Source organism: Vicia villosa, linkage group LG3, assembly GCF_029867415.1.
Source record: "Vicia villosa cultivar HV-30 ecotype Madison, WI linkage group LG3, Vvil1.0, whole genome shotgun sequence".
Taxonomy (NCBI): domain Eukaryota; kingdom Viridiplantae; phylum Streptophyta; class Magnoliopsida; order Fabales; family Fabaceae; genus Vicia; species Vicia villosa.
Genome location: NC_081182.1, coordinates 189,019,742 through 189,030,368, shown reverse-complemented (window position 1 = coordinate 189,030,368; position 10,627 = coordinate 189,019,742). Strand labels below are relative to the sequence as shown.

Genomic DNA, 10,627 nt, shown 5'->3' with positions numbered 1-10,627 from the left:
AAACATATAACAATTTTTTTTCAGTTTTTTAGTAAGTGATTTATACTAAGAATTTTATCACTCAAATATTAATAAACACTTATTGATTGACTTAAAAATAAACACACATTCATTAAACATCACAAAAAAATCACTTATTATTCATCTGTGCTACTAGTAGGTAGCTGAAATCTACATAAAGGGCAAGAGTTGCCTACATTCAACCATTCCTTAATACAGTTCGTATGAAACATATGCGAACATGGCATACAAACACCAACATTAAAATCTTCGTGACAAATAGTACATTTTTCCGCTTCTTCGATTGTTACCATCTTCAATCCTTCAATGCATGACGGCGCCGCAGGAACAAACCTAATATATTCTTCTTCAATTCCGATTACCTCTTCCCAACCATAGTTCCATTGATCTTCATCATTTTCGTTTTCAACTTCAATATCGAAGTTATAATCATCATCATTTTCAACTTCAATATCGAAGCTATAATCATCATCATTTTCAACTTCAATATCGAAGCTATAATCATCATCAACTTCAACTTCAATAACCGATCTATTATCTTCTTCTATTCTCATTTCCTCATCCCAATAAGAGTCCCATTCATCTCCATACTCGTTTTCACCGTGATCATCTTCAACAAAAGTCCATGTATCAGTTGGAGTCAACCCATTATCTTGTACTTCAATCTCCATTTCTTCCTCTTCCCATCTATAACTCCATTCATCTTTATTATGGTTATCTTCATCTTCTTCAACTTTCATTTCCTCTTCATTCTTGTCCAAACAATTGCTCTCTTCATCTTCATCACACTCTTTAGAATTACGTGTAACAGAAAAATCAACTTGAATAAAGAGATCCCTCAAGTTCTTATACATCCCACTACCCATCTCACTAACACATTGCGAAATTTCTTCTACCACCAATGCAAAAGCATCTTCAGGAACACCCACTTCAGAAAGCCATGATACAATGGTAGCTTTTCGGATCACTCTATCTTCGGACACATATGAAAAGTTATAATGTATAGTATCGCTTAAAGATGAATTCATTTCATCGCTTGAAACACGAGTAGTCGTGTAATCGAATTCTATATGTAGATACGGATCATTGTCGCGTAATACATCTATTGAAGACATATCTAGATATGCCTTACAATAATATTCATCCATGGATGAACTTTAAAGAAACTTAGAATACTAAAAAATGTTGAACAAAGCACCTTGTGGAGTTTTTTCAGTTTTGAAACGATACAAGTAGGAAGTATAAAGTGATGATCTTGAATGAACTAATGTATATATAACAAATTACTTGATGGGTGGAAACTTGGAGAAAAAGATTTGTTGCTGAGAATATCTTAAAAAATATCTTTATTTTTAATTTGTAAATAAACTAAACAATATTACTATTTTCTTGGCTAAATATAAGATGTTTTGAATTTTAGAATTTAAAAGACATTTTTTTTGAATATAAATGCATTAATGATGGGAATACATTAAAGATTCGGAAATATTTTTTTATATCTTTTTTATATTGGTATATTTTTTTAACAATCTACTAGTATAGTATTGTAGAGATTACGATTTAAATGCATTAATGAAGAAATCAATGTATGTATTTTTACAATCTATACTAAATATTCTGATATAAAATTTTGACTTTTTATTCTTTAACGATTAGATTTGTAAAGGTAAAATCAATTGTAATCAAATTTAATATTTGTTATCTGAATTTTTAATGAAAAAAAAAGAAATATTTTATATATCAATATTTCTAAATTTATCTGAATTTTTAATTAAAAAAATCTGAATTTTTAAATTTGTAAAGGTAAAATCAATTGTAATAAAATTTATCTGAATTTAATATTTGATAAACACCTTATGTAGTGTCAGTATAAAATATTTTACTCTAAATATTTTACTCTGTCATCACAATATTTTAAAAAAGAAATATTTTATATATCAATATTTTATATGTGATTTAAAGAAAAAATCAAATATCTATAAAAATTAACAGTGTTATGATTTAACTGTATATTTTATATGACAATATAAACTGTATTTCTATTATATCAATTTTTAATTAACATAATTTATATAAATGGACTTTGAATTTAAAGACGAAATACATATATTTTACAATGACATTGGTTTATGATTTTTGCACACTAATTAAAAAAAATATTGTCATACAATATTACATATTTATTAAATTAATCTTATTAATACGTTTCAAGTAGTTTAAAGAATAATGATTAAAGAGTATAGTAGAAAAAATAGTAATTATTTTTATTTTGAAAAATGAGAATGACATTCATTTAAAAAATATATACTAAAACGATAGTAATTTAAAGCATAAAAATAAAAGATTATCATCTTTTTATTTATTTATTTATGTAATCTTTTTTTTTTGGGTAAAAGGGAGGGCCTAAGCCCGACACACAAAAAGAACTAACCACACCCGATTCTAGAATACCAGACACCCTTTGAATCTTTTACAAAATTATCACTAAGCCAACAAGGCATGTTCAAAAAATAGAGATACCCAACTCCCAGCTTTTTCCATGCAGAGCCAAACAATTAGCACAACTATTCATCTCGCGATAAATATGCCGAATCTCCACTTTCTCTAATTTACTCATCCAACTATAAATTTGTCGGACTAAATTACCGTTAACTAACTTATTCTTACTCAGCTTATTGCTAATCTCCACAGCTTCTTTAGAGTCCGATTCGATGATCACATGCTTGAAACCTTGTTGCACCACCAATTTCAATCCATCAAGAATACCCCATAGCTCCGCAATCAAAGGGCTGCAGTTGCCCACACTTTTAGAAAACCCACCACACCACTTCCCATGCTCATCGCGAATTATTCCCCCACAGCCAGAGCCACTATTAGCAGAGTGTGCACCATCAACATTTAGCTTAACAAAGCCTTTATCAGGAACATACCACCTAACTAGCATATTAATCTTGTCCCTTTCCATTATACAATTATTCCTCGCAGCAACTTTATAATCACGAGTTTTCGAATTAATCTCACCAAGCAAATCAACAGGCCCACGACAATTATCATCATGCATAGCTCTATTCCTCCATTCCCAGACAGCATGGCATGCTGTGGCCCAAAATTCAGGCCAATCACCATCACATTTAAAACTGGCTGAAGTGTTAACCTCCATATTAAAGTGCAGCCAATTCTGTAGATCCATAGAATAATAATCCTGCGCCACATCAATAGGAATCATCATATCCCACATTTGTTTCACATGGATACAATCTCTAAAAACATGTAGAGTGCTCTCCAAATACTTTCCACACCAGATACAATCCACATTGCCAATGCCAAACTGCTGCATCCTCTCCCCAGTCAGCAGCCTATCAGGATTCAACAACCAAACAAAGCTTTTAATTCTTTCAGGAACATGCAACGTCCAGATCCTTCACCAATGCTGCCCCATAATTGGGTCATTCTTCTCCCTCAAATACTTATAAATATTGCTTATAGAAAAAGGGCCATCGTCTGTAGTAGCAACTTCGAAGTTATCTTCACCAATATCAACCAGAGGCGGATGAATAGAAGCAATATGTTGCTTGATATCCTGAGGCAGCCATTCTAATATATTCCAGTCCCAATCACCATCATTCTTCACCAGATCACACACTTTCATATTAGTCATATGGCAAGGAATGTCAATATTCTTATCTATAATGCAACTACCTATATACACCCAACTATCCCTCCAAGCACTAATACTTTCTCCATTTCCAATGTTCCACTTCCCAATATCCAGCAAAGTAGGGGCAGTCTTCACTATGGCTTTCCACATATTAGAATCCGTACTTTTCGCTTTGAGATCCTTCGTGACATCCATAATCTTGTACTTTCCCTTCAGCACTCTACACCACAAGTCCTCCTCACCATTCATAATTTTACTTCCAAGTCTCATGATGCACACTTGATTCATAGTGTTAAGATCTCGCAGCCCTAGTCCACCATCACATTTACTCGAGGTGACAGTCTCCCAACTAACCGCATGATGCTTCCTTTTAAGATCAGTATCACCCCAAATAAAAGCTCTCTGCAACTTTTGAATCTCCTTAACACAGGCCTTCGGTAACATATTTGTCATCATGGGATATATCGGGATGGCTTCCATAACACTCTTGGAGAGTGTAACTCTACCTGCAAAAGAAAGAAGTCTAGTTTTCCAGTAGTAAGCTTCTGCGAAATTTGTTCAATGACGTAGTTAAAATCTCCTTTTCTCAAAGCTTGAGCCTTTAAGGGAATCCCCAGGTACTTGCCAAAGCATTTGGTTTCTTTAAAACCAGACCTATGACAAAGTTTCGAACGAAGTCCACGAGAGACATTACTCGAGAACAACATACTCGATTTCTCCATACTGACTTCTTGACCAGACATGCTGCAGAAATCATCCAAGGTTTGCTTCACACAGTCTATGTGAGTTTCCGTTGCCTCCCTAAACAGCAGTAAGTCATCAGCGAACATCAGGTGTGTAATACCAACACCATTCACTCCAACACGAAACGGCTTCCACTTCTTTCTCACCACAGCATGCTCAATCAAATGTGACAACTTATCCAAGCAAAGCACAAATAGATAAGGAGAAATAGGATCTCCTTGGCGAATTCCTTTACGAGGCTTAAAGAACTCGTTCCTATTGCCGTTCCAGTTCACATTGGTCTCCACACTCGTAACGCCATGCATAATCAGATTAATTATACTATCCGGTAGATTAATTTCTTGTAAAGTTCTCCAAATGAATTCCCAATTGAGTCTGTCATAAGCTTTGGCCAAATCTATCTTCAAAGCGAAATAGCATTTTTTACCTTTCTTTTTACTCATACTATGGATAATTTCATTAGCAATAATTATATTTTCATGAATTGATCTTCCTGGCACAAATCCAGTTTGAAAAGGCAAAACCAAACTTGCCATAAACGGCTTCAACCTACCCATTAACACTTTGGTAACAACCTTATAAAGAGTGTTACAAAGAGAAATAGGGCGGAACTGCTCAATTCGCTGGGGATACTCTACTTTAGGGATTAAACAAATATCTGTTTTATTAACCTCAGCCAAGATACTAGGATTATGCCAGGCCTTTAGAACAAAATCAAACATGTCCCCACCTACAACTTCCCAAGCCTTTTGATAAAATCCTGCAGGAAAACCATCCGGCCCGGTGCCTTCCACGGCTTCATCGTGAACAAAGCATGCTTAAACTCCTCCATAACAATCTCTTTATTCAAATGGTTTAGATCCTCCATACTAAGCTTTGGATAGCTAACTGGAGTCTGATACCATGTGCACCATTGACTAGGGCACGCAAAAAGTTTCTTATAAAACTCGGTGCAATGCTGCTTTAAAGTCTCCTGCTCAGAAATCCATTCACCATCATCATTTTTCAACATTAGAATTCTATTTCTTTTCCATCTAGAAACAATCTGCATATAGTAAAATTTAGTGTTTCTATCACCATCTACAAGCCATTTTGTTCTAGATCTTTGATGCCACATAAGTTCCTCTTGATTCACAAGATAACTTAACTCTCTTTGAAGCTTATGCTCAAGTCTTCTCATACCCCCAACATTATCATGCATCTGGAGATTCCTTTGGATTCCTTCAAGCCATCTCATTATCTCTTTCTTTTGTTCCTTAATTGTATCAAAATTAGCAAACTTCCACTTGTTTATACCCTCCACAACCCTCTTCAGATTATTGCCAATATTATCACATGTATTCCAACTATATTTCAACATGGAATCATAAGTTTCATGAGTAAGCCAAGCATTCTCAAAACAAAACTTCTTTTCATACACATTCCTAGTCTCCTCTTTTAAGCTTATCAGAATCGGGTGGTGGTCTGAGAATTCAAATCTCATCAAAACCTTCACAAACGAGTCAGGAAACATCAATCTCCAATCATCATTGCTTAAGGCTCTATCCAATTTTTCATAGATCCGCTGTCCACCACTAAATATAGGGCCTCTCCAAGTGAACTTTGGCCCCTTAGCCTCCACACCCCTCACTTTGCACATATCCATTCTATCCCGTAATCTCTTGCACCTACTTAAAGAATGCGCCACACCACCTCTTTTATCACTAACATATGCAATATCATTGAAATCTCCAGCCATCATCCACGGCTCTCGCATATTATTGGAGATTTCCTTCAGATCATCCCATAGCATCTTCTTACTATTCTCCTGAGGTCTCGCATAAATAGCCGTAAAAAACCACTGATTACTATCTTCCATTTTAATTCTAGAATGAATAAATTGGTCATTGTTTTCAAGAATAAAAACATCCATGGCATTAGACTTCCAGGCCATAGCAATACCTCCAGCAAAACCCCAGTTACTAATAATCTTAAATGTGTCGTATCCCAACTTCATAAGAGATTTAGTAATAATATTAGGGTCACATCTAGTCTCCACAATCACTAGCATACTCGGCTTGAATCTATCTACATAAATCTTACAATAACGATAAAACGCATTACTGGCAGCACCACGGCAGTTCCACACCATAATATTATTGTTTGTAATCATCATTAAACAAAAAATAATAAAAACATCTAGTCCAAACCCAATCAAAGAGTTTCACAGACCACTTCTTCCTCCTCACATTCCTCCAGGCAATCGTCACTTCCTTCCCTACCCTTATCTCTTGTTTCATCCAAACTAGTATCATACTCTCCAAAAACAAATTGATGTCTTTTAATACTGAGATGATTTGTATCTGGTGGCTCATCAAGGGATATATCCTCTTTCTCATGAGAATATTCAGAAGCACCAATCCCTCCAGAAAATTCATCACTAAAATCAGTACGCTTCGTCTCCCCATTACTTTCATTATTCAACTTCCTTACAAGGTTAAAAGTTTCATAAGTGGTAGCCAAGTGAGAGTCCCCTATATTAAACTTACTCATTAATCCTTCTACTCCAGACGTACTAATTCCACTTCCTTTTTCTTTATTATGTATGCTTCCACGTGTCGCCAGTTTATTCGCTGATTTTTGTTTGGTACATTGATTCTTCTGATTTTCCTGACGTTGTCTCCTGCCCCCACTCCCATAAATAGCTGCCATCTTTTCCTGATTAGGATTGTTTGTCAAATCTCCAGTGTTCTTATTCCACGTCATCAACTCATTAAAGTTATTCTCCTTACGAGCCATAGTATCACCAATATTCCCCTCATCATGCACAGTCTCATGCACATTACTGTTGTCATTAATGCCTTTATTTTTCCCAACATTATTTAAAGTAATAATATTGGAACTTTCCCCATGCATACGCGCTTCATTTTTATCAGTAATAGCAACCTCATTAATCTCATTTATATCCTGATCAACTCCTTCCAAAGTGAGAAATCGTGATCCACTATTCACGGCTTTAGCAATAACTCTCACCGGAACGTTGTTTCTCCGACCCTCAACTGCCTTCCTTCCTTTCCGTTGCTTCTGCACAACCTTCCACGGTCCATCACCTTCTTCTAAATTATTTTGTACACCTCCCCCACACTTTCCGGATTTTTCTGTTGTCTCCCCTGCCCATCATTATCTTCAACCACCTTATTCTTGTTCGTATCTGTCAAAATACACCCTTCTTTGTAGTGCCCATATCTGCCACAGACCAGACAAAGAAGATGTAATCCTTCATACTCAATTTTATAATCACTTCCCCCAATCTGAAACATTCCCAGGAGAGGCTTAGACAAGTTAACTGCAACACATATACAAGCATATTTTCCTCTCTCCTGCTTAGTAGTAGTTTTATCAACCTTGACCGTACGACCAATTTGTTTCCAAAACATGTTAAATCTTTGGCGTTATAATATTCAATCGGGAGTCCCGTAATGCGCACCCAAACAACAACTTCATTAATCGTTTCACTTTCAGGTTGAAAGTTAAGTTTCCAGTCTTTCACAGTAAGATAGTGATCATAAATGAACCATGGTCCATTCTCTATAGCCGCCTTTTTATCATCTTCATGTGAGAAGGCTACCAAATAGTATTCATTACTTAAATCAATGATGCTTATGACACCTTTACGCATCCACAATTGATTTAACCTATTCTCCAACGCCTAATAGCCTATTCTCATCCCAAGAAGTTTCACGATCACTCCTCTACGCCAAGGCCTATGCATCTTTTCTTCCTCCTCCGCAGAAAAGATGAACTCAGGACATTCATAACCTCCAATGGTTTCTTCCTCAATAGTAACACCTCCCTCACCAACCTCCAGCATACTAGCACCCTCCTCAGCCACTTCTTGCATCCCTTGCCCAGTAATAATATCTCTGAATGAGATAGAATTACCTTTGCCTCCACCACCATTCTCCTCTTCACGTTGCTCCTTATCAGTGTCTTTAATATTTTTAGTGCTCCTTTCATGCAGATCGAGTTCTGCTGTGCTTTTGGCAAATTCTGCAGGATTTTGGACAAACCCTAGCAGAGGGTTCGGATCGCTCATCTTTTTCCGATGTTTATTATTTTATTGTAGTTTTCAACTCATACAATGTTATATTACTATGATCTCAAAAGAATTATGTAATCTTTAATAACTAGTAATACTCTCTTAATTGGACACCCTTAATTGGACACCCTTAATTGATAACATTTGTTAATAATGAATATTTAAATTAATGAATGTCAAAATTTCTCTTTTAAAAATGACACATTAAGTGTTTATAAAAAAAAAAGTGATTCATAAAGTTCATATTCAATTAAGTCATGAGTCAGTTTGTTTCAGCTTAAAATTTTTTTCTTGTATTTTTTGAAAAGTTTGCAGATCTAGAAGGAATACCATGCAGACTAACTATTTTCTCAATATATAACAGATTCGTACCAACATAACGGTGTTCTACATCTCCTACCATATAAAGCCTCAAACGGAGCCATACCAATGCTCGGATGAAAACTGTTGTTGTAGGTAAACTCAATCAAAGGCAGATAACTATCTCAAGCACCTCCTTTTTCTAGCACACAAGCGCGCAACAAATCCTCCAACGATTGAATCGTCCTCATAGTCTGTCCATCCGTCTGCGGATGATAAGCAGAACTCAATCTCAGCTTAGTACCCAAAGCCTTCTGCAAACCTTCCCAGAACTTAGAGGTAAATCTCGGATCTCTGTCTGACACGATACTCGAAGGAATACCATGCAGACTAACTATTTTCTCAATATATAACTGAGCTAGCTTTTCCATCGAATAATCCATTCTTACTGGTATAAAATGTGCAGACTTCGTCAACCTGTCCACAACAACCCAGATAGCTTCACAATTCTTAACAGTTCTCGGCAACCCATAAACAAAATCCATTGATATGCTATCCCACTTCCATTCAGGAATAAACATCGGTTGCATAAACCCAGATGGCTTCTGATGCTCAATTTTTGACTTCTGACACGTCAAACAAGAATAAACAAACTCTGCAATTTCCTTCTTCATTCCAGGCCATCAAAACAGCTTTTTCAAATCATGATACATCTTGGTAGCACCAGGATGAATACTTAATCCACTACAGTGTCCTTCTTCCAGAATACTCTTTCGAAGTTCAGCAACATCAGAAACACACATTTTGTCACCCAACTTCAATATACCATTCTCGTCAACTCTGAATTCACCGCCTTTGCCTTGATTAATTAAAGTTAACTTATCGATCAACTCAACATCAGCTTTCTGACCTTCTCTAATCTCTTCAAGAATACCGCTAGTCAGATTTAGCATACCCAATTTAACACTGTTAGGAGTGCCTTCACACACTAAACTCAAGTCTCTGAATTGTTCAATCAAATCTAACTCTTTCACCATTAGCATAGACATATGCAAGGTCTTCCTACTCAATGCATCAACAACAACGTTTGCCTTACCAGGATGGTAAATCAAACCAAAATAATAATCTTTAAGAAATTCTAATCACCTCCTCTGTCTCATATTAAGTTCTTTCTGATCAAAGAAATACTTCAGACTCTTATGATTACTGAACACTTTGAACCTCGAACCATACAAGTAATGTCGCCACAACTTCAAAATGAAGACCACATCTGCTAACTCTAAATCATGAGTTAGATAATTCCTTTCATGCACTTTGAGTTGTCTCAATGCATAAGAGACTACTTGTTGATTCTGCATTAATACACCACATAAACCCATCAGTGATGCATCACAATAAACCCCAAACGATTCCGTCGGATTCGGCAAAATTAAGATAGGAGCACTAGTCAACCTCCTCTTGAGCTCTTGGAATCCTTCTTCACATTTCGCATCCCAAATAAAAGAATGACCCTTCCTGGTCAGCTTGGTTAATGGCAATGCCAACTTTGAAAAGCCTTCTATAAACTTCCTGTAGTAACCTGCAAGACCAAGAAAACTACGAATCTCTGACACTGATTTCGGAGCTTCCCACTGAGATACCGCTTCTATCTTTATAGGATCGACAGCTATACCATTCTTAGAAATCACATGTCCAAGGAAACTAACTTCTTCCAACCAAAATTCACGACTAACAGTTGCCAGTGTAATTAGCGAAGCACCACAAAACATGTGGTAGAAAGTCTATGTTGAACAGGTGACTCCATACACAGAATGGGGTGAATTGTG

The 10,627-nt window shown here is 35.9% G+C and overlaps 2 protein-coding genes across 2 annotated transcripts; both read right to left on the bottom strand.

The window, feature by feature from the left end:
• Positions 1-137: 137 nt before the first annotated feature.
• On the bottom strand, positions 138-1,169 carry LOC131659558 (E3 ubiquitin-protein ligase CIP8-like). Its single transcript, XM_058928733.1, has one exon. The coding sequence runs from the start codon at positions 1,167-1,169 to the stop codon at positions 138-140; it is 1,032 nt and encodes a 343-aa protein (XP_058784716.1).
• A 3,984-nt stretch (positions 1,170-5,153) lies between these two features.
• On the bottom strand, positions 5,154-6,554 carry LOC131659557 (uncharacterized). The gene has a single exon (XM_058928732.1). It carries the CDS (start codon positions 6,552-6,554, stop codon positions 5,154-5,156), a length of 1,401 nt encoding a protein of 466 aa, XP_058784715.1.
• Between the last annotated feature and the right edge of the window lie 4,073 nt (positions 6,555-10,627).

Excerpts from the sequence above, each read along its gene's own strand:
- LOC131659558 (XM_058928733.1), bottom strand. The coding sequence starts at position 1,169 with ATGGATGAATATTATTGTAAGGCATATCTAGATATGTCTTCAATAGAT.
- LOC131659557 (XM_058928732.1), bottom strand. The coding sequence starts at position 6,554 with ATGGTGTGGAACTGCCGTGGTGCTGCCAGTAATGCGTTTTATCGTTAT.